Here is a 25,046-nt window from a genome sequence, read left to right as displayed (position 1 = left end):
GATTATTAGCCCAAGGGAATAATATTAAACCCAAGGAACTAATATTATAAACATAACATTGGTAAACCCAAATATAAATATTACAAACACTAAAATAAACATGGTTTATTTTCATGGTGAGACAATCCTTGCCACAATGCGACATTCAACCATGGTTGACCATGGTTTGCTATGATTGAAAATGATTGACCATGATTGATATTATACACCTAAGGAATAATAAACCCAAGGGATTGATATCAAAAACCCAAAGGAATAGTAAACCCAAGGGATTAATACTAAAAGCCCAAGGGATTATGAACCCAAGGGAATAATATTAAACCCAAGGGACTAATATTATAAATCCGTATATAAACCCTAAGATAAATATTATAAACACTAAAATAAACATGATTGACCATCATTGATTTTCATATTGATACAATCCTTATTAATCCCATGATGGACCCCAGGCGGCAAGTATGTTCACACCCGGTGCAATCACGTCAGGTTTCAAGATACCAGAAGTTAGCCTATTTGGGTCTCTCGATGACCAATAAGATATTGTTGGTGCAGGCTTGGATCCCAGTTGCGTTATCACGAATTTTATGTCCGCTGTGGTGTTTGATGCATCAGTACTCATAACACATTCTGCTATTAAGCGTGCTTGCTCTGAAGTCATTGACACTGTACGCATCCAAAAGGCTTCAGGGTATTTTGCTATTAAGCGTGCTTGCTCTGAAGTCATTGACACTGTACGCATCCAAAAGGCTTCAGGGTATTTTCTGCTATTAAGCGTGCTTGCTCTGAAGTCATTGACACTGTAGGCATCCAAAAGGCTTCAGGGTATTGCGAGCCAATATAGTCGATGATTATCACACTAGTAGGTTCGATTCTATTTTCTTCCAAGAGATGTGTGTAGGAATCCCAATAATCATTCATGCACAACAAGATTTTTCCAGCAACCTTTTAGGGATCTAACAAGTTGGGTGCACGTGTTTGAGAGCTGTTGTCATTTCCATAGGTGATCGGAATGCTTGACATCACTCATCTTTTGGTGAAAACAGAAGTTCCCTCAACGATTTGTCTGTTCCCCATCTTAACTTTGGCGATAAAAGCCCTGTCAATAGTGTCGAATCCCACTGTAACGATACATGGCGCACCGTTTTGTACAATATAGTTATGCAGCCTGTTGTTGTGTGCTGAACAGGACAAAAGCAGGCCTTTTTCTGTTGCTGCAAAGGCTCCTATAGCCATCACATTTTTGTAGCAATCTAGAGGGCCCAAAGTCATGGACAGAGACAAGATGTCGACTCCATCGGATATGGCACTCTATATCACTACCAAAACATCTGCGTCTATGATGTCGTTGAACCAAGCTACCTTATACATGGCCACACGAGACCGCGGTGCGAAGCCCTTGGCTGTGCCTTCTGCATACTCGAAAAAATCAGCGTTGTCAACGAAGTTTCCAGCGGTCGTCGAGGAGACATGTGAGCCGTGGCCATCATAGTCTTGGGCTGACTCGTAGTCCACACTGGTATTCAGAGAACCGTATTGTGTTAGGAATCCTTTGTTAAAATAATAGACTCCTATCAGTTTTCTGTTTCAAAGGGAGGAGTTAAAAGCAGTGCCCGTCTCGCATTTGCCTTTCCATGTGGCAAGGATGTCACTCATTCCATTATCTTTAAAGCTTTCACTCTCTAGCCAGATGCCTGTGTCTAGAACTCCAATTATAATATCCGATCTGTTGCCTAATTATGCTCTGGGCCATATGCTGGATTTGCTTTTGAGCCCAAAAATTTGGTTGAGCAGGTGGTATCCAACTTACCCTTGTTGTATGGGTGACTTGCAATGTACCCTGGCATTATTTGCAGTGCATCCACCTCCGACTGCTTCAGCTTAGCACTAAAGTCGTGCATTACTTTATCGTAAACATACAATAATGGTTCGTCCATTTGTTTGTCCACTACTCTTCCTTTTGTGATAAAGGAGACTGTAGACTGAACCATTCCTCGTGGTAGGAAAATGGAGTGGGCATTTTAGATTTATCCATGTGAATTATGTAAATCATCCCATCGTCCTCAGTTGCTGCTGCTACTGCTACTGCAGACACCGCTGATATGAAACATAGCATCAACTTTACGTGTACTGTTTTCATCATAACTAATATGCTTGCATCAGTCTTGCCCTCGCCGAAATAGGAATTTGCCAAATTCAAAAGCAAATAAAAGTAGGACACTCAAGAAACAAGGATGTGTTGAAATCGTAATTTCAACGCAGCGGCAACATCGCCAGAAAACGTTAAGCTACCCGCCTGGAACTTCTCGGACCAGCTTTCCGATGAAGGAATAATACGGCAAGGAGCTCCGAGAAAATATGGAGCTGACACGTGGTTTACCACTGACGTAACGCAACGTCACGTTCTCGGGAGGTAAACCTCAGCAGTTGTATGGTTTCCGATATCAACCTCCGCCGTCCGATCTCCTCGCGTGTTGTCAGCCGTCGATCTGTTGAAGGTGCACGGGCCTGCGTCAATTCAATGCATTGCGTGGCGTGTGAGGTTTTCCGTTGACCGCCGTGGAGGAAACGCTGAGCCATTTAATGCATTTATGAAGGTTGGTGGAGGCCCGCCTTAAATAGTTATGGGCACATACGTAAGTTTAGGTGAGGCCCTTTTAATTTTGGATATGGGCTTGTGTCCCATGTGATTAAAAAAAAGAGAGAGCGTTGACCATTTTTTTATAAAAACACATGAAACAAAACAAAATGTGCTCTGTGGTTGTAATATGAGTTGTGCCTGCGTGCAAAAATGTGTGATATTTTTTTTGTTGAGGTGTAGTGTGGCTGCGGCAACAGCGTATAGTGTGTGTGTCTTCACACATGGAGATATGTAAGAGCGCAGCAGCAAAAGACCAGTGAGCATGGGTCATATGTTTTATACATATGTGTTGATTTTTTTTTAGAGCAGAGTGGAGCGAAAAGAATGGTGATGCACAGCAGTGCTATCCATAACTGAAAAACGAAGTGGAGCGCATGTGTTGTAAGTAATTTTTTTTTTTTTGTATTGAGTATGCATGGAAATGCAAGAGAAAAGAGCGCTCAAGCTTTCTTGAAATTATGAATGTAATTTACTGCATATGTGTAAAATATTTTTACAGCAGTATGTGTAAAAATAGTTTTACACCAGCAAATGTAAAAATGGGTTTTACTGCAGTAAACCCAGCACAGTAATTTCTCAGGTGAAAACAGAGTTTTGATGGGTGAAAGTAATTTTGGTGAATCCCTCTCAGCAAAGAGGATGAATGTTATTTCAGGCTTTATATTTTAATCAATAGAAATATTTTTATGGCTGTGTAATGGGCTGTTATGAGTATATTTGATTTAAAGCTTCCCTGTGCAAAGATCCTGGAACAAAGAAAACAGAGCATTGGCTCTGTGGTGTTTGCTTGTTTGGTTTTTGGTATTTTTCCCATTTAAAAATACCCAACAGTGGTATCAGAGCTAGTCCAGGCTCTTTGAAGACTCAAAGAAGCTGAAGGAAGGTGTGGTTGCAGCACAGAAAGCTTCTCCAACAGTGTGAAGTTTCAGCCAAAGGGATTCAGGTATTTCTTAAAGTTTTTGTGTTACTGTTAAAAGAACAGTCAGTCATTTAAAAAAAACACAGTCAAGTATTTGAAGCCTAGATAATAATGGCAAGGTCAAAGAAGAAAGCCTCCAAGGCTGTTAAAAATGTGTCTCCCCCTTCTACTAAACTAGAAGGCAATCCATTAGAATACATTTTATTTGAAACCCCAAAGTTTGATGGAAACTTTGATGTATGGGAAATATTGATGAGGGCTTTCCTAATGTCTGAGGGGATTGAAGTCTGGGAGTCAGTGATTGATGACAGCAAGATGGATAAAGAATCCATGGAGTATGATGCACAAGCAGCAAAACTAATCTTGGATGGACTCCCTGATTCTGTGAAGAGGAATCTAGGAAAATATACATCAGCAAAGGATATATGGGACAGACTGCATGACCTTCATGCAAAGGGAGCACTGACCATGACAATGAGTCAAGAAGAACCCATCATAGAAGCTGAGAATGAAAAGCTTGACCTCATCAAGCTTCAGGTAAAAGAAAGGGATGAAGAGCTTACCAAGCTGAAGAAGGAGCTTGATCAATGCAAGAGGAAACATCATGAAGAAGTCATATCCATGACAAATCAGCTGAATGAAGCAAAGAAGCAGGCAGATGCCTTGACAAGTCAACTTGAACAAAGACACAAGAGAGTGAATAAGCTTGTAGAAGAGATTGGACAGTACAAGGTAGAGGTCTCCTCCCTTAAGTCCGAACTACAAGAAGCCAAGAAGCAGGCACAAGGAGCTGAAAAGAAAATGGAGAGCAGTCAAGAAGAAATCTCCAAAATGAAGATAGATATTATCTCCTTCAAAGTAGTAGCAGCTGAAGCTACTCGTAGCAAGGAAGAAACTGAGGGACAACTAGTAAAGAAAGGTAATGAATGTGAAAAGTTAGAAGAAGAGATTGTCCTCCTCAGGAATAAGGTTGAAGGGATGAACAAGATCATGAAGAGCTCTCAAGCTTTGGATGACATGCTCAACTATCACAGATCTCCATCTGATAAATCAGGACTTGGGTATGTAGGTGAACCCTCAAACAAGGATGAGGATGCTTTAAGCAAAGGAGATGTGAAGAAGCCAGAAAGAGATGGTGATGCTCCTAGTTCCAGCAAAGGCAAGGAGAAAAATGAAGGCAGCAATAGAAGAATTCCTGCTCCAAGAAGAAAACTAGCTCCAAGAAGAAATGTAGCTGATGTCAAAGAGGCAAGATGCAATGGTCATCAACAAAGGATCTCAAGGCAGCAAGGCTTCAGAAGTACATCAAGAAAACCTCCATCTCTCAGGTACCAAAGTTCATTTTATGGTTATTGTTATGCTTGCTCAAACCTTGGTCATATGGCAAAAGACTGTAGAGCATTTCATGGAGATAGATGTTGTGGTCCCCGACAATCTCCAAGAAATAATTTCACAAGAAGAAATCATGAAATGTTATTCATGAATAATGTTGAATGCTTCAAGTGTCATAACATTGGGCATATGGCACGAGACTGTAACTTGACATGGGCTCTTACACAAGCTAGACCCATGCAAAAGAAGAAAGTTACACAAGTATGGAGAAGAAAAGAAATACAGTGTGAAAGCCCCTTAAGCAATGCAGCTGATCTAAGTTTGTTTTGAGAAAACTTGCCAAAAGAAGACAAGCATACACTAAAAGGGAGCTTATAATTTTTTTATTTTGCTGAACTGTATTAACAGTCATTTGTTGATGGAGGATGTATTGCAGCGCAGTAGTTGCAAATGAAATCTTTGTTAATCCCTCTAAAAGGTAATATACAACAGTGATGAAATCAGCAATGTTTTTGCTTTGTGTTTATGCAATATGCACAGAAATGCATAAAGAAGAAAAGATGGCAGCGCTGAAATGTAAAGAGCAGCAGCGAGATAAGAGAAAAATGCAAAGCATGGAGACCCTCACAGTAGTGGGAAGATAGAACATAAGACAGCAGTTTGGAAATTTTTTTTTGGAGCACATGGATTAGAATGAACAGCAGTTTAAATTTTTTTTTGGTGCACATGCATTGAAATGCATAGCAAAGGAATGTAGTTTTCCTTTTATGTAGTATGAGAGAATATACTCACAGCAGAGTGAGTATAATACACAGCAGATTGAAATGTTTTCTATTGGGAATGAAAATGCAAAGCAGTGAGAAGAAAATGAGAAGAAGGCAAAACGCAGCAGAGCGTAAATGCCCAGTGGATGAGAATGCAATGAAATTTTTGTTACACAGCAGTAAAAAAATGTAATGTTTTTTCTTCATATGCAATGCAGCGTGCAAGGAAACGCATAAAGAAAAACAGGGACAGCAGATTTTTAATGCACATGGGTGAATGAGAATGTGTGTGGCAGCAGAAAATTGAAAGGAATTGCACAACAGTGCATTATGAAAATAAAAAAATGAAGACTAAGATTGTGTGAAGCAAGGGCGCATAAGAAAAGGCAGCAGCCTATGTTATTTTTTTTGTGGAGAATGAAGTGCCAAGAGTATGGGCACAACAGTATGATGAAACAAAAGGCAGCGACAGTGCAAATTGCAGAGGCAACGCAGCAGCAAATATAAACCCAGGGATGACAGTCTATGGTTATGGGCATGGACAGCAGTGAATATGAAAAATACAGCAGCAAGAAGTTATGGACAGCAGCATGATGGCAAGAAGGAGAAGCACACAGCAATGCAAATGTGAAAAATGCAGCAGCAAGAAGTTTTGAATAGCAGCAATTGCAAAAGAAATTTTCCTTATAGCAGTAAAGGTAAATGTAATGAATTTGTTGTTCATTGAATTGATATGCAATATATGCAACAGCAGTGAGTGAAAGAAATGTTTACACACAGCAGTGTAAATTTGTAAATTGGGACAGTGTAATTGTTCCAAGAAAGACAGAGTATTTTGTCTTTGAAAAGTGCAGAAGCAGTGCAAGTGTAGACACAACAGTGTGGGATAGACACAGTAAAGAAGATGGCACAACAGTGCAGCAGAGAATATGCATCAGCATAGGAGAACATTGTAATGAGTTTGCACACACAGCAGTGCAATGATTGTTTGTTTTGGAACTGCACTTGAAGCAGTCATTTGGTAAATCCCTCTATCAAGAGGATGATGCTTTTCAGCATAGTCATTGGTGAATCCCTCTATTGAGAGGAAGATGTTTCTTTATAACAGGTGAATCCCTCTGTCAAGAGGAAGGTGCTCTTCAGCACATTGTTATGGTGAATCCCTCTGTCATGAGGAAGGTGCTCTTAAGCACAGTTTCAGGTTAATCCCTCTATTAAGAGGAAGACAACTTTGATTGTTTGTGGAACTGCATTAGAAGCAGTTGGTGAATCCCTCCATGTGAGGAAGTGTTTGGGTAAGATTGAATGCCCAGCTGTTGAAATTAAAGGGGAGTGTTGAAATCGTAATTTCAACGCAGCGGCAACATCGCCAGAAAACGTTATGCTACCCGCCTGGAACTTCTCGGACCAGCTTTCCGATGAAGGAATAATCCGGCAAGGAGCTCCGAGAAAATATGGAGCTGACACGTGGTTTACCACTGACGTAACGCAACGTCACGTTCTCGAGAGGTAAACCTCAGCAGTTGTATGGTTTCCGATATCAACCTCCGCCGTCCGATCTCCTCGCGTGTTGTCAATCGTCGATCTGTTGAAGGTGCACGGGCCTGCGTCAATTCAATGCATTGCGTGGCGTGTGAGGTTTTCCGTTGACCGCCGTGGAGGAAACGCTGAGCCATTTAATGCATTTATGAAGGTTGGTGGAGGCCCGCCTTAAATAGTTATGGGCACATACGTAAGTTTAGGTGAGGCCCTTTTAATTTTGGATATGGGCTTGTGTCCCATGTGATTAAAAAAAAGAGAGAGCGTTGACCATTTTTTTATAAAAACACATGAAACAAAACAAAACGTGCTCTGTGGTTGTAATATGAGTTGTGCCTGCGTGCAAAAATGTGTGATATTTTTTTTGTTGAGGTGTAGTGTGGCTGCGGCAGCAGCGTATAGTGTGTGTGTCTTCACACATGGAGATATGTAAGAGCGCAGCAGCAAAAGACCAGTGAGCATGGGTCATATGTTTTATACATATGTGTTGATTTTTTTTGAGAGCAGAGTGGAGCGAAAAGAATGGTGATGCACAACAGTGCTATCCATAAATGAAAAACGAAGTGGAGCGCATGTGTTGTAAGTAATTTTTTTTTGTATTGAGTATGCATGGAAATGCAAGAGAAAAGAGCGCTCAAGCTTTCTTGAAATTATGAATGTAATTTACTGCATATGTGTAAAATATTTTTACAGCAGTATGTGTAAAAATAGTTTTACACCAGCAAATGTAAAAATGGGTTTTACTGCAGTAAACCCAGCACAGTGATTTCTCAGGTGAAAACAGAGTTTTGATGGGTGAAAGTAATTTTAGTGAATCCCTCTCAGCAAAGAGGATGAATGTTATTTCAGGCTTTATATTTTAATCAATAGAAATATTTTTATGGCTGTGTAATGGGCTGTTATGAGTATATTTGATTTAAAGCTTCCCTGTGCAAAGATCCTTGAACAAAGAAAACAGAGCATTGGCTCTGTGGTGTTTGCTTGTTTGGTTTTTGGTATTTTTCCCATTTAAAAATACCCAACAGGATGGATGATCCCTAAATAACACGGAAAGCACCAAGACATTCAAGAGTCATGAATGGATCCATGGAATTTTAGTTGGCAAAGATGCGCCCAAACCAAAAATACACAAGATAACTTACGGAGCAGAGAATTAGGAAATTTAATTAACGTGGAAGTGGTATTTAGGGGCACAATCGGTGGCCATTCACCCTTTGATTTAGAGAGGAGAGAATTAGGAGATATAGTTAACATGGAGTAGGTGTTTAGGGGGAACAATCGGTGGCACTAATCCTGCTATCCCACACACGCTTTATGAAGAAAGATGATGCAACTTCCTATTGTGACGGAAACGTTATACAATTCGTTCAGAAAATGAATTCCTGAGGTAGTTGTTAGCCGCTTTCTAAATATCTGAATACCTAGCCACATGTTTGTCGATTTCTGTAACACCCTTCCCTTCCCTATGCCATCACGTTGGATAATAGTCTTCCTTTTTTTTAATGCAAGCTTTTCACAAACCTACGATCACTTTTAGAATTTGCCACTATTGTACTACACATTAAATCGATACTTTCTCGTTAACTCAATTTAAACCATAATTAATTATAAATTATAAATATTAAAAACTTATTCACAAAGTGAATGATTTATTCTCTAATTCCACATTCAAATATTCCAAATTTAGAATAAAATTAAGCTCAAGTATCATTTTAAACACACCACATATTAAAGGAAATAAAAAATAAAGCCAATAAAAATGGTCAGCTAAAGAGAAAACTACATAAAATAAAGTAATGTAGAAAAGATATTTCAGGTTTAAAACTACATAAAATAAAGTAATGTAGAAAAGATATTTCAGGTTTAAAAGGAAAATATAATTTTTAAGAAATGGTTTTTAAAATTACTATTTTTTAGTAAAAAATGTTTAATTTTATAGTATATTTGATATACCATAATGGTTTTCATACCAATTTGTAGCAGGGGCAAGGAGAAAATGAAGCTTGTTGTGTAGTTTCTATGTCTTTTGTGATGAATACAAGAACTCTTACATGGACCCATACATGAATTTCTCGATCTTCAAGCAATAATGCTCTTCAACGACCTCTGGCCAACATGAGAAAAATGTCTCTCGATCTTCAGTGAACCTCCAACGAACCTCAGATGAGCCTCTCCTCTCACAGAATATTTAAAATAGCATAACAGAACATAAACTCATGTGGAACATTTTGAAAAACTTCTCTTTTTTATTGATCTCAAAAGATGAATTACAATGCTAGAAGATTTAGAGAAACTTCAATCAAACTTGGGAATTTACCAGACGCTACACCTTAAATTAAGATGCACTCTAGAGGCTACCTGGCCCTTTGCAGACTCTGTCTTTGATATCATGAAAACTTTCCCTTGATGCTTTGTCTACAAGATCATAATACATCATTGAATTCTTATACACCATATCATGTATCCAAGTGCTCGACTTAGGGTAAATCTTTCTTTCTGGTACAAGGTGTTGTAAGTCCTGATGAGGCTATAGATTCGTGTCCATAAATTTTGTGTTTCTTAATTGCCAAATGGGTTTCCATTTTTCAGCATACATTGGCCATGGGGTGTGGTCTCAGATATTTCTAAGTTCTTCTTGTTGTGTTTTAGGGTCCCATTCAGAGACAATAATGATTAGATGATTTTCTTTCTTTTAGATACTCCCGACTCAAAAAATATGGTAAACTGTTCCTTTCTCCCTTTATATGCTCAACATCAAAATCAAAATTTGAAAACAAAGCTTGCCATCTGGAAAAATTGGATTCTCCAGGCTTTTTGATGTCTTTTTTCAACACTTTCTTTAAAGCAGAAGCATCGGTCCCTAGAAGAAACCTTTTATGTATGAGGTTGATGTCAAATTTGTCTGTATAATTCCATGTAGCTTTTACCTGTTTTTCAATTGTAAAATAGTTCTGTTCTACTTGGTTCCATGTGCCTAAAGAAAACTGTATAACTTTTTCTTCTCCTTCTTTAGTTTTCTTGAGAATACCTCCCCATCCAATTTTGTTGCCGTCACTTTCTACAATTTTTGGCAAATTCTCATCTAGAAGGTCAAGAATAGGTAAATTGGTATGTTCTGAAGTCCAAGGCGTTGGATATTTTTCAATCTTTCATTTAACAATTTTCTGTCATGGGAACACCCTTGATATAAATTGCTCACGCAGTTCAAACAACTTAGGAATCTATGCAATTGTTTTTTATCTATGATCATATCTGAAATTTTATCAAAAAATTCAAGTGCATGCATTTGTAATGTGATTTTTCCATCTTCAATAGTGGTTACAGGAATTTGATCTTTGTCCGAAACTAATCCATTTTCTTCTTGCTTAGTACGAGCCCACTTCTCTTGACTACCTGTGTAAAAATTTGTACAAGTTTGAAATTTTCTTCTACAGATTTAGAGAAGATTAACACATCATCAATATATATAATGAACCAATCAAAGTATGGCTTGAAAACCTGGTCCATGACCTTTTTAAATTTGGATGGTGCATGTTTTAGGCCAAAGGGCATAAGATTCCACTCATAATGACCAGTAGGAATGCTGAAGGCAGTTTTGAATCTATCTTCTTCTTTTACAGCAACCTGCCAAAACCCAGATTTCATATAAAATTTGGAGAAAACTTTAGCTCTTTGTATTTTTCTTATTAAGCTTCCTTTGTGGGGAATAGGATCTACTAGTACAAAATTTAGAGGTTTGTAATTTTTTAGTGATCTGAGAACACCTCTAATCTATTCTGAGTATTTATTTGCATAGAACCCGTAGAAATTCCAGGGACTGCTAGATTCTCTAATCAATCCTCTTTTTAAGAGATCTGAGATTTATTTTTTGCAAATAGTTCAGTACTCACTGTTCATAGGTATGGCTCGACTCTTGCATGATTTTCCATCATATTCTTGTTGTAACAACAATGAAACTCTACCTTGCTTTCTATTCCAGAAAGCATTTGGGTTTTCAGAACCTTTTCTAATTTATCTCTCAGCTCTGAGAGTTTTTGTTATACCTTTGGGGACTGTAGCTATTCTTTTATTTTGAGAGAGGAATTGAAGTCTTTTAATTCTCCCTGTTTTCTTTCTGTCAGATTAACTTCCTACATAGTCTGAACCATGGCGGATATTCTTGGTGTTGAAATAAAAGGAAATGTGATGGTTTGTAAGAAACCTTTGTTATCATGGACATATATAAAATATCCAGCTTTTCCATATTGTAATCTGGTTGATCCATGTGGTTCAACAACAACAAGAAAAATATTGCATAAAATACAGTCAATTGGAATATTTCCAGCTGAAAACTTCATTTTCATACAATGTCTTGAAAAACAAAGAGTTGCACTTGAGACTTCATATTGAAAATCCTGTGTACCTACCCCAGTGACTTGCCTATATGCAGGAGGTGACCAATATTTGGCTGGGATCACTTTTTTGTTTAAAACATTTATGTCTATACCCGAATCTATTAATGTTCTGAGAGTAAATTTTTCTCCTTGTATATTAACATTTAATAGTACATGGTGTTGTTGACACTGAAGGATCATGATATTCATATTGCCAAACCCTATGCCACTATTTTTCATATCTTTAAAAATATTGACATTAGGATTTTCAGCTCATTCTTGCCAATTTCCCTTTTCTATCTAAGAGATTTTTTTTTTCACCTCAACTATTTCTTTCTTTAAATTATGAATCTCATGACTAACTTCTCCTAGAGTCAAAGAACTTGGTTTTGTATGCTGTTGGTTTCTTTGAAAGTATTTTCTCTTTTTCTGATAAGAAGCATCAACAAACAATGCTTTAGAAATATTACCTTTAGAGGTATTACCAAGATCTCTCTGTCTGATTTTCAAAAAAGTTTCTAGAAGTTTTTCTTTCATTTCTCCTTCTGCAAGCATCTTGATGCCTACCAGAACTTTTGATTCATCATCATCAATAGTGTGTGCCATACACACTTTCTCTTTGGCTGGTGCCTTTTCTGTTTCTGTTTCTGAGCTAAAGTTTGAGTCTGTCTCAGAAGGGGTGCAGTTGCACTCATAAGTATCTGTGCAATTGCACTGTTGGACATTCCCCTGTTCTTCACTATGTTCATACTTAGATAAACCTGAATCATATTATTTTGATGAACTGCAACAATTTTTCTTCATCAGGTGTACTTCTTCGTTGAAGTAGATTCTAGGTCTTCTAGAGGCATATTCTTGTGTCTTTTTACCTCTATTTTCCCTTGACTCTCTTCCTTGAGGACATTTTTTGCAGTATGTCCAGTCTATCCACATAACCAATAGGTAATCATATTTTTTCTTTGAGACTTAAGATGAATATCTTTAGGCTCATAGTAGTGTGTTCTAGGCACTAATTTATATGATCCTTTCTTGTGTCTATTTGACTTATGATAATGACTTTTAGTTGACTATTTATGACCTTTCTTCCGGGTTTTTTCTGTGTTTTCTTCTTTGTACAATTGGATCATCAATATTCAATACATATTTATTGTAGATGGATTTGTTGTTAGGTAGTCTGGACATATTTGGTAAGGACTTATTGACTTTCATGCTGGTGAAAAGTGCTACCAAGGCTTTTGTTATGTTGCAATATATCTCTCCCCATGTGTAGTTTTCAAAAGATGTTTGGACCACTTCTTGTTTCTGGATGTATTCAACAAATTTGGAGGGTAATGTTGCTAAATATACTTGCTTCCAGAGGTCATTATGACTTTCTTTTACTTCATAAATTATTTGTGTCCAATCTCTGTGGAAATCTTCATATTGTGACATTTTCTTACATTTGAGATTCATTAGGATAATATCATGTTTCTTTGGAATATCTATTGTTGCTCCACACCAATGTTCTAGGATAAAGGAGGTTGATTCTCCAATCATATTTTGGGGGTCACCATTTTCATTGTGGATAACATCTCCAACTTCATCCTTAACAAATTATGCTTCCATTTTTACAAGTAATTTAGGGGAAGATTCTACTTCCCACCATCTTTGTAGGGTACCTGTAAAGCACTGGATGAGAGTTTTGCAGGATTCAATTTCAGATTTTCCTCTCATACACATAAGCTTATATTTAGTGTACATCTGGTCAATCATTTCCCTGACTTGACCAACACTCAAGCTGTCAATATTCCATTCTTTATAAGATCCAAACCGAAAGGTATGAGTTTCTGGCATGTTTCCCTTGCCATTGAGGCCAAGAGCTGGATATCTAGTGAATTGGCGAGACAGAGGTTCATATATAAGCAAAAGATGTTGTACTAAGGATCTTGACTCTTCTTCTTTGGTCATGGTCCCCGTGAAATGAGGATAGGATTCACTAAAAGATTCTTTGGTGCCAGTGTGTTGCTTTGGTTTTTCTTGAGGAAATAGGAATGGAAACCATTCTACTAGTTTTGTGACATGCTGAATGGGTACATGGTGGCTAAATAACATGGAGGTAGGGATATCCTTATCTTTGGGAGATATTAAAGTTGCTCACATTTTTCAGATAGTTTACCCATAAGAGTTTAAGTAAATTCCAACTCATAATATAACTTTCTCTCCATGCTTTCAATTTGTGTTGTTGATTTTCTGACAAAACCTTTTAATACAAAAAATGAAAAGTTGACATAATTCAAAGTTTTATTCACACTATGTGCATCGACTGATAGTGAGTCAAAACATTCCTTTTGTTCAGAAGTTTTTACCATATTCATCTCTAGCCCTTTAATTGATGTATTTGAATAGTTTATTTGTTCACTGGCCTTCTGGATCCTTCCATCTATTCCTAGGGATGAATCATCTTTTAATACTAAAGGAATGGCCTTGGTTGAGTTGCTAGATTCTCCTAGCATGATTCCCTTGTATGGAGGGAATGTGGTATTTGTTTCTAACTTGCTTCCATCACAAGTTGTCCATAAATATTTTTGTGCAGGTGAAGTTTATACATCTGCCATATGTACTTTTGGTTGCTCCTTTAATTTCTTCTAGACATAAAAAGAAATCCACGAGTTTGCTTCTTCCATGTACATTTTCCATTCCAGAGAAAGAGCATATTTTTCATCAACAGATGTGCCGAGACTAAATTCTTTGGATTCAGGATGTGTCTAGAGATCCCAATTTAGCATGTTCTTCATCGAGTCTCTATTAATCTTATGTTTGGGACACCCATCCATGAGGGAGAAGAATTTGTACATTTCTGGGATTGATGGCGTTTTGCAGTCTAGTGGAATAAGATTTTGAAGTATTGAAGATTGAATGAGACTATCTAGTCTTTCAAGATATCCGAAGCCATATTTTGGCATCCCAGGTGGTCTTATCTTGCTAAGCATTTCAATGAGATGGGGGCATTCAATCTCTAGAGTGGGTAATTCATGAATCATTAAGACAGTGTCATGAGGAAATGGAATTTTAGAGCATTTTGGATTTGGATATGAATTTGTAGTAATAGTAGAAGGGGCATCTCCAGTCCCGGGATTATGATTTTTGTGGAGAACAAGATCTGCGAGAGATTGTAAGCAAACTATTGTTTGGCAAACATGACATTTTACTTCGAGAGTGGAAAGATGTAATAACTAAGCGAGTTCAAATAAATCAACATGTGAGAAGCTTATAGATGGAGTATTTAAAAATGTGGAAGTAGATGGCTGACATGAAATATGATATGAGTTTATATGGTATTTTGTGGCTTGATAGGCTTCTTGTATTCTTTTGCAATCCAAAGTCGATCTTCTAGGGAAGGACAAAGTAGCTTTAGCTAGTCGTTCTTGTATCTGAGCAGTCGTGATACTTTGAACTTTGAGTGACTGAGGTAGATCTACTACCCAGTTTTCTGGAAAGCTGAGACCTTCCCATTTGATGGTCTGATGCTCAATTTTTTTTATTGTGAGCATCAGCGACTACCAGGGTGCTGGATTTTGACTCTTGGCCGGGTGTATGCAGAATGGCTAGATATAATGTGTTGGTGTGCCTGAAACACCCTCTAGTATGAACTGTAATGTTTGTGCTTTTTCTTTTCATATCAAAACCACTAGTTTAAATTTTCAATTGGAAGATGTCTGACCTCAACTCAACTTTGGAGAAGATTACTACTCCCCTTAAATGGTCAAAGAGATCATCAATTATTGGTAAAGGGTACTTATTCTTGATGGTTACCTTGTCCAATTATATGTAATCAATGCATAGTCTCAAGGTTCCATATTTCTTCTTTACAACCAATACCACTGCTCCCTAAGGAGACACACTTGGCCTTATGTATCCTTTATCAAGAATTTCCTTTAGCTACAGTTTTTTCTCAACCAAATCTAGCGTGCTCATTCTATATGGAGCCTTAGATGCTAATGTTGTTCGAGGTACCATCTCAATAGAAAAATATATCCCTCTATGAGGAGGTAATCCGAGAATCTCCACTGAAAAGACATCTGCATACTGTTGCAAAACAAGATACCTTTGAAGCAATTCAACTTCCTCATCTTCCATTTCTCTATCATCTCCTTCGTTCTTGGAAAATTATACTATAAATAATGTACATCACTTCCTACTGTTGTGTTTGGCTTGCATAGAAGTAATCAACCTCACTGATATGGGATTTTTCTTTCCTTACAACATGCCTTTTATTCCTTGCTCATCCAAGCATTCTATTTCCTTTTCATAGCAATCTACCTTGGTCCTGTGTTCATACAAGTAGTCCATGCCCAGTACTATGCCATACCCACTCAACGGTAGCACATTCAATTGGGGTGTTGTGGGCATGCCATTGAGTTCAAATGCACATGACTTCACCCAATGATTGATTTTTTTCCTTGTCCCCATTGCAAATTGAACCAACCAAGCTTATATATGAAATTCCTTATCTAATCCACACTTTTTGACATGCTCTATGTTGGAGTAGCTATAATCAGAACCCAAATAAATCAAAATAGAAACAACTTGTTCTTGTAGCTTACCTTCCATCTCAATGATCTATGGCCAATGGTTATCCAATGTTGCATAAACCTTTGGCATACTTCGGGATACTTGACCCACTGTGCTTTCCTCCTTAGCACTCTAGATTTTTGGCCCGATATCCCGCTGATGTAGACAGTTGCTTCTCTTGTGGTTCCCACCACAAGTCCAACACTTGAGTGGTTCATGGCCTTCGATATTAGGTTATGCTAACACCAATTGCTGCACATTTCTCTTAACGAAAACATTGGCCTTCTATTGAGACTGTCTTTTCTGACCTGGGTGGTTCCACTCATTCCTTTCTAGGTTCTTCCTCGACCAATTCCTATTTCATCCAAAAGAACTTTTGATTGGAAAATTACTTTTAATCTCATTCCTACTCCTTTATTGATCATTTATAACTTCCTGATTGCATCCTTCAGGGTTTAGGGTTCCAATAATTCAGTTTTATCTTGGAATACCATATGAAACCCACTGATGAACCTCTGAATTTTAACCTTATCATCCTTGAGATATGGTACATACCTCAATAGTCCCAAAAACTTGATGACATATTCATTACTGGTCATGTGACCCATTTTGAGTTCATAAAACTCTTTTGCCTTATTGCCATAGTAGCATTTAGACAATTATTTCTCTCTAAAGAGCTTCTCAAACTCCTCCTATGTCAACTCCTTCTCGGTAATCGCTCTAGTATTCTTCATATCCTCCCACTGTACGTCAAATTTTCTTGTTAAGTTGTAAGAGGTGACTATGGATTTCATATTCTCAGAATCATCATGTATTCTAAATAACGTCTTCATCCCTAGCAGCCATGCTTCAATGTGTTTTGCCTTCTTCACATCCCCATTGAATGTGGGTGGATTTTTCTTTTTAAATTATTTAGGCATATGATCCTTTTCCTTTCTCTCCAAGCGATGGTGATGGTGAGAGTGGTGGTATCTCGAGGTAGCAGAACTAGATATTTTTCTTGAGAAAGACCCCTGTGTTCTAGCCCTTCCTCCTAGAGTACTCAAAGGTTCTCCCTTGGTGTAGCATCGTCACTTCAATGCCTAAGCCTATTTCTAGGTCCATCACCATCTGTTGTGTTGGTTTTTTCTTCTGACTCATGAAGGATTCTTCTATTTCTATGACTGGTCCTCATTTTAGATTGCATTTGCCTCTGTTAGTCTGAGAGACTTTGCAGGATGACTACATTGATCTCAAACTGCCTTTCTTGGGATCTTACCAACCTCTCATTATTTGCCTTAAATCTCTTCACCTCATCCCGAAGGATTCTTAAGGTTTCCATCCAATCAGGGGAGTGATTCCCTCCTCCTTTCCCAACTGATCTCTCATGTTCATTGCTTTTACTCCATCATTTCCATGTTGGGACTAATCGAAACTATATTCAACCATTTGGTTCTCATCACTCTATCTTTTCTAAATTATGTTGCTTGTGATGTGTTATCAATCACACACATTGTTATATATATTAATATAGTAATTAACCACAAAAATGGGATCATGAGCTTGCATTCATGGATTTGTCATGGGGGTTCCTATGGTAAAAAACCAACTATGTTAACATAAAATCCATTTACAATCATATGCATTAGTCATTAAATTGTGATATTGATACATAATTAATGATAACAACATATTCACAGCCATAATCCTACTCCCATCGAGTTGTTAGTCAGTTGTTAAATTATCTTAAGACAATTTTATTAACAAACAACAAGCACATTCCAGACTAACTCAGTACCTTACAAGCACATAGCATGAAAAAACCCATCCAATCCAAGTATTGAACCTCGATGATCTGATACTACTCTGTAACGTTCCCAACCCTTTCGCTTCACATTTGAGGAATGGGGTAATAATTTTTTTATTTTTTTCTCTCTGCTGACTAATTTAGTGCAACTCTAGGACCCTGACACACCTTGAGCTTGCAATTTGGAGTCCCCAACAGAATATTGATCTTCCAGTTGATGTGTCACAAATTTGGGTTCCTCATGATGTCTCAAATCTCAACTTGGACCGCCCCCCATAAGACCTTCCGTCTGATGTGTCACGACTCCGCAACCCTCACGATATCTCAACACTCAACTTGGACACCCCTGTAGAATCCGACCTTCTAGTTGATGTATCATGGCTTCGGGGCCCCTAGAACATCTCAAGCTCTCAAGTGAACCACCCCCCCCCCCCCCCCCAATAATTCAACCTTCCAAGTTAACGACACAAAGCGATCAATAATTTCTCCGTCAACTAGCACACTACCAGCTGACGATCCCTAGTACGTGTGGTTCCCAGGACAATTAGCCATCCGTGTTTACAAGGTTTCCAAACTCCGAGGTCTAACCGTCACCCTAGTGATGCCATGCTAACATTATCCATGCCACGTGTTGACCTACGAGAGGTCCATGTGTCACTTGTATGTGGCTACTTTGGCTACCCATAACTCCCAAACTGCTTGCCATGTGTCCTTCATGACATCAGGCTGACATCATCTCCTCCTCGACATAAGTCACCATCCGTCTGATTTGAGGAGAATGAGGGATTCCTTGCTGACTAGGTTCGCACTTGTATTTAATTAGTAAACAGGATCCCTTGAACCTAGTGCCATTTAAGAAATCATTCCATCAACACTCTGAGGTTCCAACCTTCCCAACTTATAGGGTGGCCAACTCCGACAACTTCCTTGCCTGACAGATTTGAGTGACAGAAGAAATTTCCATCGTCCTCTCTTGATTGAACCCTGATTCCATTTACCATCGATTCCCCAACTTCAAATTGAATTTTCTTCCGGGCTTCAGGCTCTATGACTTTTCTGCCCTGTCATTCTGACTAATCACATGAGGGGGAATCTGGTTCCATCAATTGGAGGCCTCCCTTGACTAGGGTTTTTACCGACCAAAGGATAAGGTTAGCCAACACTTTTTATATAAGTTCATGGAATCAGTCCTCTATATCGTATAAGGCCTTCCTCCTCATTGATTTGTTAGATAAAAAAATATAATAAAAAATTAAAGTTGTCAAAATGGCTTGAAAATGAAATCACTGGATAGATCTCGTCATTCTGAATCTTGTGCAACTCATTTCACAGAAAGAAAACATTGTATGCTCTCAGAAATGAGTTATGACTGATTTGGCAAACATGCATGTGTAGGGTTTCCCAGTCAGTAGTATGTACTACTAACATGGCATGCTCACTAGGCTTACTAATTTGGAAAATGAATGGACTTCAAAAAGAGCCAATGAAATTGCTTCACTTATCAAGTTTGTAGTGGTGCTAAGTTGGCAGTGTCTTATTGGTGAATTTGGTGTTGGTTATATGGACCAACTAAAGGCCGCTACGTGGCCCAGTCAGAGGCTACCATGTGGTCATACTGCTGACATGGCATGCAGACTAGGCTTGCTGATTTGGCAAATGAATGGGCTTCAAAAAGCTCCAATGACATTGTGCCACTTGTCAAGTTTGTAGTGGTGCTAAGTTGGAAGTGGCTTATTGGGCAATTTTTTGTTGGTTATGTGGACCAATTGGAGGCCGCCACATGGCCTAGTCAGAGGCTACCACATGGCACCTCGGTAGCCACTAAAAACTTTTGGCAAGTCAAATTAACCTCCGTGGGGTTCAAACACGGAACCCCTTGCAAACTAAACATCGCCATCACCATTGCGCCATGAATAGTACTTTTTTAAAGGACCAACATATATGGTATTTTGATTTAAAATGGTGGAGGTATGGTAAATCGGCCAAGGGCTAGCCCAAACCTCAGTCATTGTGCCGACACGAAACAAGGGATAGGGCGACCATAGCGATGAGACCAAGGACCGATACAGAGGGGAGTTAGATCATGGGGGCTAGCCCCAAGTCACATGGAGTGCCCGTGTGACCACTAGTGCACATAGGAGTTAATGGAGAAATTAATGGTCCCATAATTTGCACCAGTGGTACACAAGCTTGTCGCTCCGTTAGCAAAAAATGGGGCGAAATTGTAGGACAGTTGGCCGAACTTGGCGAACCTGTGGGTAAACTAACAACAAAACTTGGGAAGCTCATAACTTTCTCCATTTTTGGTGTTTTTGGGAGAAGAAAGAGGCTAGATAGGTGTTTTGGATAACTCTAAAGCTCTTGGAGTAAATTTTGAAGCCATTTGAGCACTATAACTCATTGTAACTGCTATTTCATGAGCATAATGAAAGAGGTCCAAGCATTGGAAGTTGAACCAAGAGACGTAGCCCATGATGAATAAACTCCTTCATCACTTGTTGTTTTGTGGTTACTATTATGGTTTTATTCTCTATAATTTAATGCAATTTATGAGTTAAATTCATGTTTTAATATGTGTACGAATTAAACTTAAAGATCCATAAAAAACTCATTTTATTAACTTGCAATTTACATAATCCTTAAGCACATACATATACATATCAAGTTTGGCATCAAAGATTAGGCTTTTCTTTGTTGCTGCGAGGATTTAATTGTTTGCAAGTGTTGCTCATGCTTACAAGGTTGAAACTCAAGAGAGGAGAAGGAAATATTGAGGTGCAAGTTCTTAATTTGGGACAAGGACAAGGAGAGCACATTTTCCATAATCTCCACCACGAGTTTCACCTCTTGTTCCTGAAGCTTTAGTAATCATGTCTCATGAAGGAGGAAATGATAATATATTATAGGATAAAAAGGCTTTCAGAAAAGAATTCTTTTACATGACTGAGATGGTGAAAGTTCTCAATGAAGAGAGAAATGAAAGATAGTAGGGTGAGAGTTCCAAGCCTTCAAAAGGAGAGGGTTCTTTTGGAGGAAAAGGAGGAGAAGATGACAAGCCTTCTAAAGGAAATGGTGACAAACTATCCTCTTCTCCACCGTCATCTTCACCTCCATCCTCAACTTCATCTTCTTCCTCTTCCAAAACAACCTTTACTCAAACACCTCCACATACCCCAAAGGGTCATGGTAAAACTCCCTTATTGAAACTTGATATTAAATTTGATTTGCCTATGTATGATGGTGAAGTGAATGTTGAAAGACATGATAATTAGGTTCGTCAATTTGAAGTATATTGTAGGATTCAAAACATCAAGGATGGTGGAACAAAGATTCAGCTTGCTTCATTAAGGTTGGAGAGTGTTGCATTGATTTGGTGGGAAGCCAAAGCACAAGAGGAAATGAGAAAGTATGGTAAGGTCTCAACCTCTTGGATAGATTTTATTGTTGTACTTAGAAGATAGTTTTATCCATTAGCTTATATGCAGAAATAAATTATTGATTGACAGAATTTTAGACAAGGAAAAGGACAAAGTGTTCAAATTTATAATCAAGAGTTTAGGAGAAGAGCACTAGTACTGGGTGTAAATTTGTCATCTTAAGACACTTTGTTAAAATATATTGGAGGTTTACATAGCTACCTTAGGCACACTATTCTCATGTTCAATCCTATAAACTTAAATGAGTGTTGTGTTCAAGCCACACATCTAGAAGCAAGAGGGAAACATAGTTCATATGAGAAAAGTGAGAGTTCCCTTGAGTATGAGGAAAAATGAAAGGGTAAGTTTAAGGGAAAAGGAAAGAAGAATGTTTTTATTAAAATGGAAAAAGAAAAAATCACATGAAAACATTGTTTGAAAAATGGCCATGATGAACAACATTGTTGGAAACTCCATCGAGAGTTGAAACCAAACAAACTTAAAAGCAAAGAGAACGAGAAACGACTGCAATTATAGAACATGACTTAGTTTCAGATTCAGGAGATGAAACCAAGATTACAACAATGGGTTTGAAAGGTAAAAACATAGCAAGCACTAGTTCTTCAAGTTGTTCCAATAATACTCAAACTGATGAAACAAGAATTGAGCTTTTCCATGTTAGAGTTGTTTCAAAGCATACCAAAATTGACACTCTTTTTGATAGTGTCTCTCAAGCAAATCTCATCTCTGAAAACATTGTCAAAAGTTTGAACTTGGAAACTATTCCACATCATAGGCCATATCCTTTAGGTTGGACAATGCACAGTTGAAAGTAACTAGAAAGTGTAAATTGAGATTCGTCATTACTGCAAATTTCATAAATGAGGTAGATCTTGATGTAGTGCCATTATATATACGTGGTATAGTTTTGGGAAGCCCATATCTTTATGATAGGAGAGAAATATTTCATCGCCATGGCGATAAAAGGTGTGTCAACAGTGCCAGATCCCACCGTGAGGATCCACGGCGTGCCGTTTTGTGCTGAACAAGACAAAAGCATGCGTTTTTCTGCTGCTGCAAAGGCTCCTATAGCCATCACGTTTTTGTAGAAATCCGAAGGGCCCAAAGTCATGGACAGAGACAAGATGTCGACTCCATCGGATATGGCGCTCTTTATCACTGCCAAAACATCTGCGTCTATGATGTCATTGAACATGGCCACGCGAACCCAGGGTGCAACGCCCTTGGCTGTGCCTTCTGCATACCCAAAAAAATCGGCATTGTCAACGAAGTTTCCAGTGGCCATCGAGGAGACATGTGAGCCGTGGCCATCATAGTCTCGGGCTAACTCGTAATCCATACTGGTATTGAGAGAACCGTATTGCGCCAGGAATCCTTTGTTAAAATAACGGGCTCCTATCAGTTTTCTGTTGCAAAGGGAGGAGTTAAAGGCAATGCCCGGCTAGCATTGGCCTTTCCACTTGGCAGGGATGTCACTCATTCCATTATCTTTAAAGCTTTCACTCTCTGGCCAGATGCCTGTGTCTAGAACTCCGATTATAATATCTGATCTATTGCCCAATTCTTCTCAGGGCCATATGCCGGATTTGCATTTGAGCCCCAGAAATTTGATTGCGCAGGTGGTATCCAACTTACCCTTGCTGTATGGGTGACTTGCAATGTACCCCGACATTGTTTGCAGTGCATCCACCTCCGACTGCTTCAGCTTAGCACTAAAGCCGAGCATTACTTTATCGTAAACATATAATAATGGTCCATCCATTTGTTTGTCCACTTCTCTTCCTTTTGTGATAGAGGAGACTGTAGACTGATACCATTCCTCATGGTAGGATTTTAAAATGTAATGTAAGTCATCCCATACTGCTACTGTTGATACGCTTGAATTCCTACAAATAGGAATTCGCCAAATCAAAAGCAAATATTCAAGAATCACGCTAAATAACACGGAAATTCAAGAGTCATGAATGGATCCATGGATACACAAGATAAATTATGGAGCTGAGAATTAGGAAATTTAATTAACGTGGAAGTGGTAAATAATCGAGAGAGCAGAGAATTAGGAGATATATTTAACATGGAATAGTATTTAGAACAATACTAAACAATGAAGAAACAAATTCCTATTGTGACGGAAACCTATACAATAAAAATGAATTTGGTAGTTATTTCTAATATCTGAATACCTGGCCACATATTTCTGTATATCATTGGATAACAATACGCAAGCTTTTCACAAACCTACGGTCACTTTAAAATTGTAATGCACGTTAAACCGATACTTTAACTCAATTAAACCATAATTAATTATAAATTTTAAATGTGAATGATTTATTTTCTAATTTTCATAGGATAAAATTAAGCTTAAGTATCATTTGGAAATAAAAGATAAAGCCAATAAAAACGGTCAGTGAAAGAGAAAAATAAATAAAATAAAGTAATGTAGAAAAACTATTTGAGGTTTAAATAAAATATATAAAAGGAAAATATCATTTTTAAAAAATGGTTTTTAAAATTACTCCATAATGGTTTTCATACCAATTTTTAGCAGGGCAAGGAGAAAATGAAGCTTGTTGTGTAATTTCTATGTCTTCTGCGATAAATACAAGAACTCTTACAGGAACCCATACATGAATCTCTCGATATTCAAGCAATGATGCTCTTCAATGACCTCTTTCCAACACGAGGAAAATGTCTCTCGATCCTCGGTGAATCTCCAAAGAACCTCAAATGAACCTCTCCTCTCACATAATATTTAAAATAGCATAACATAACATAAACTCATGCGGAACATTTTGAAAAACTTCTCTCTTTTATTGATCTCAAAAGATGAATTACAATGCTGGAAGATTTAGAGAAACTTCAATCAAAGTTGGGCATTTACCAAACGCTACACCTTAAGTTAAGATGCACTCTAGAGGCTACTTGGCCCTTTGCAAACTCTGTCTTTGATATCATGAAAACTTTCCCTTGATGTTTTGTCTACAAGATCGTAATACATCATTGAATTCTTATACTCCATATCATGTATCCAAGTGCTCGACTTAGGGTAAATATTTCTTTTTGGTACAAGGTGTTGTAAGTCCTGATGAGGCTATAGATTTGTGTCCATAACTTTGGTGTTTCTTAATTGCCAAGTGGGTTTCCATTTTTCAGCATAGATTGGCCATGAGGTGTTGTCTAAGATATTTCTAAGTTCTTCTTGCTATGTTTTAGGGTCCCATTCAGAGACAATAATGATTAGATGGTTTTCATTTTTCAGATACTCCCGACTCAAAAAATATGGTAAACTGTTCCTTCCTCCCTTTATATGCTCGACATCAAAATCAAAATTTGCAAACAAAGATTGCCATCTGGTAAACTTGGATTCTCCAGGCTTTTTGATGTCTTTTGTTAACACTTTCTTTAAAGCAGAAGCATCAGTCACGAGAAGAAACCTTTTATGTATGAGGTTGATGTCCAATTTGTCTATATAATTCCATCTAGCTTTTACCTCTTTTTCAATTGTAAAATAGTTATGTTCTACTTGGTTCCATGTGCCTGAAGCAAATTGTACAACTTTTTCTTCTACTTCTTTAGTTTTCTTGAGAATATCTCCCCATCCAATGTTGTTGCCATCACTTTCTACAATTTTTGGCAAATCCTCATTGAGTAGGTAAAGAATAGGTAAATTTTTACTTTAGATTTTATTTTTTTGATGGCATTGG

General features: G+C 38.0%; 1 protein-coding gene across 1 annotated transcript; it reads right to left on the bottom strand.

Annotated features, from left to right (window-relative positions):
• Positions 1-430: 430 nt before the first annotated feature.
• On the bottom strand, positions 431-1,901 carry LOC149262677 (subtilisin-like protease SBT1.9). Its single transcript, XM_089381338.1, has 4 exons — positions 1,811-1,901; positions 1,363-1,550; positions 1,027-1,226; positions 431-800 (listed from the first exon to the last, which is right to left on the bottom strand). Exons 1-4 carry the CDS (start codon positions 1,899-1,901, stop codon positions 431-433), a joined length of 849 nt encoding a protein of 282 aa, XP_089237464.1.
• Positions 1,902-25,046: the final 23,145 nt, after the last annotated feature.

The sequence above is a fragment of the Pinus tabuliformis genome, chromosome 6, assembly GCF_031772625.1.
Source record: "Pinus tabuliformis cultivar Carrire ecotype Pingquan chromosome 6, CPIR1, whole genome shotgun sequence".
Lineage (NCBI taxonomy): Eukaryota > Viridiplantae > Streptophyta > Pinopsida > Pinales > Pinaceae > Pinus > Pinus tabuliformis.
The sequence above is the reverse complement of the archived record's forward strand: the minus strand, read 5'-3'. Positions and strand labels throughout refer to the sequence as shown.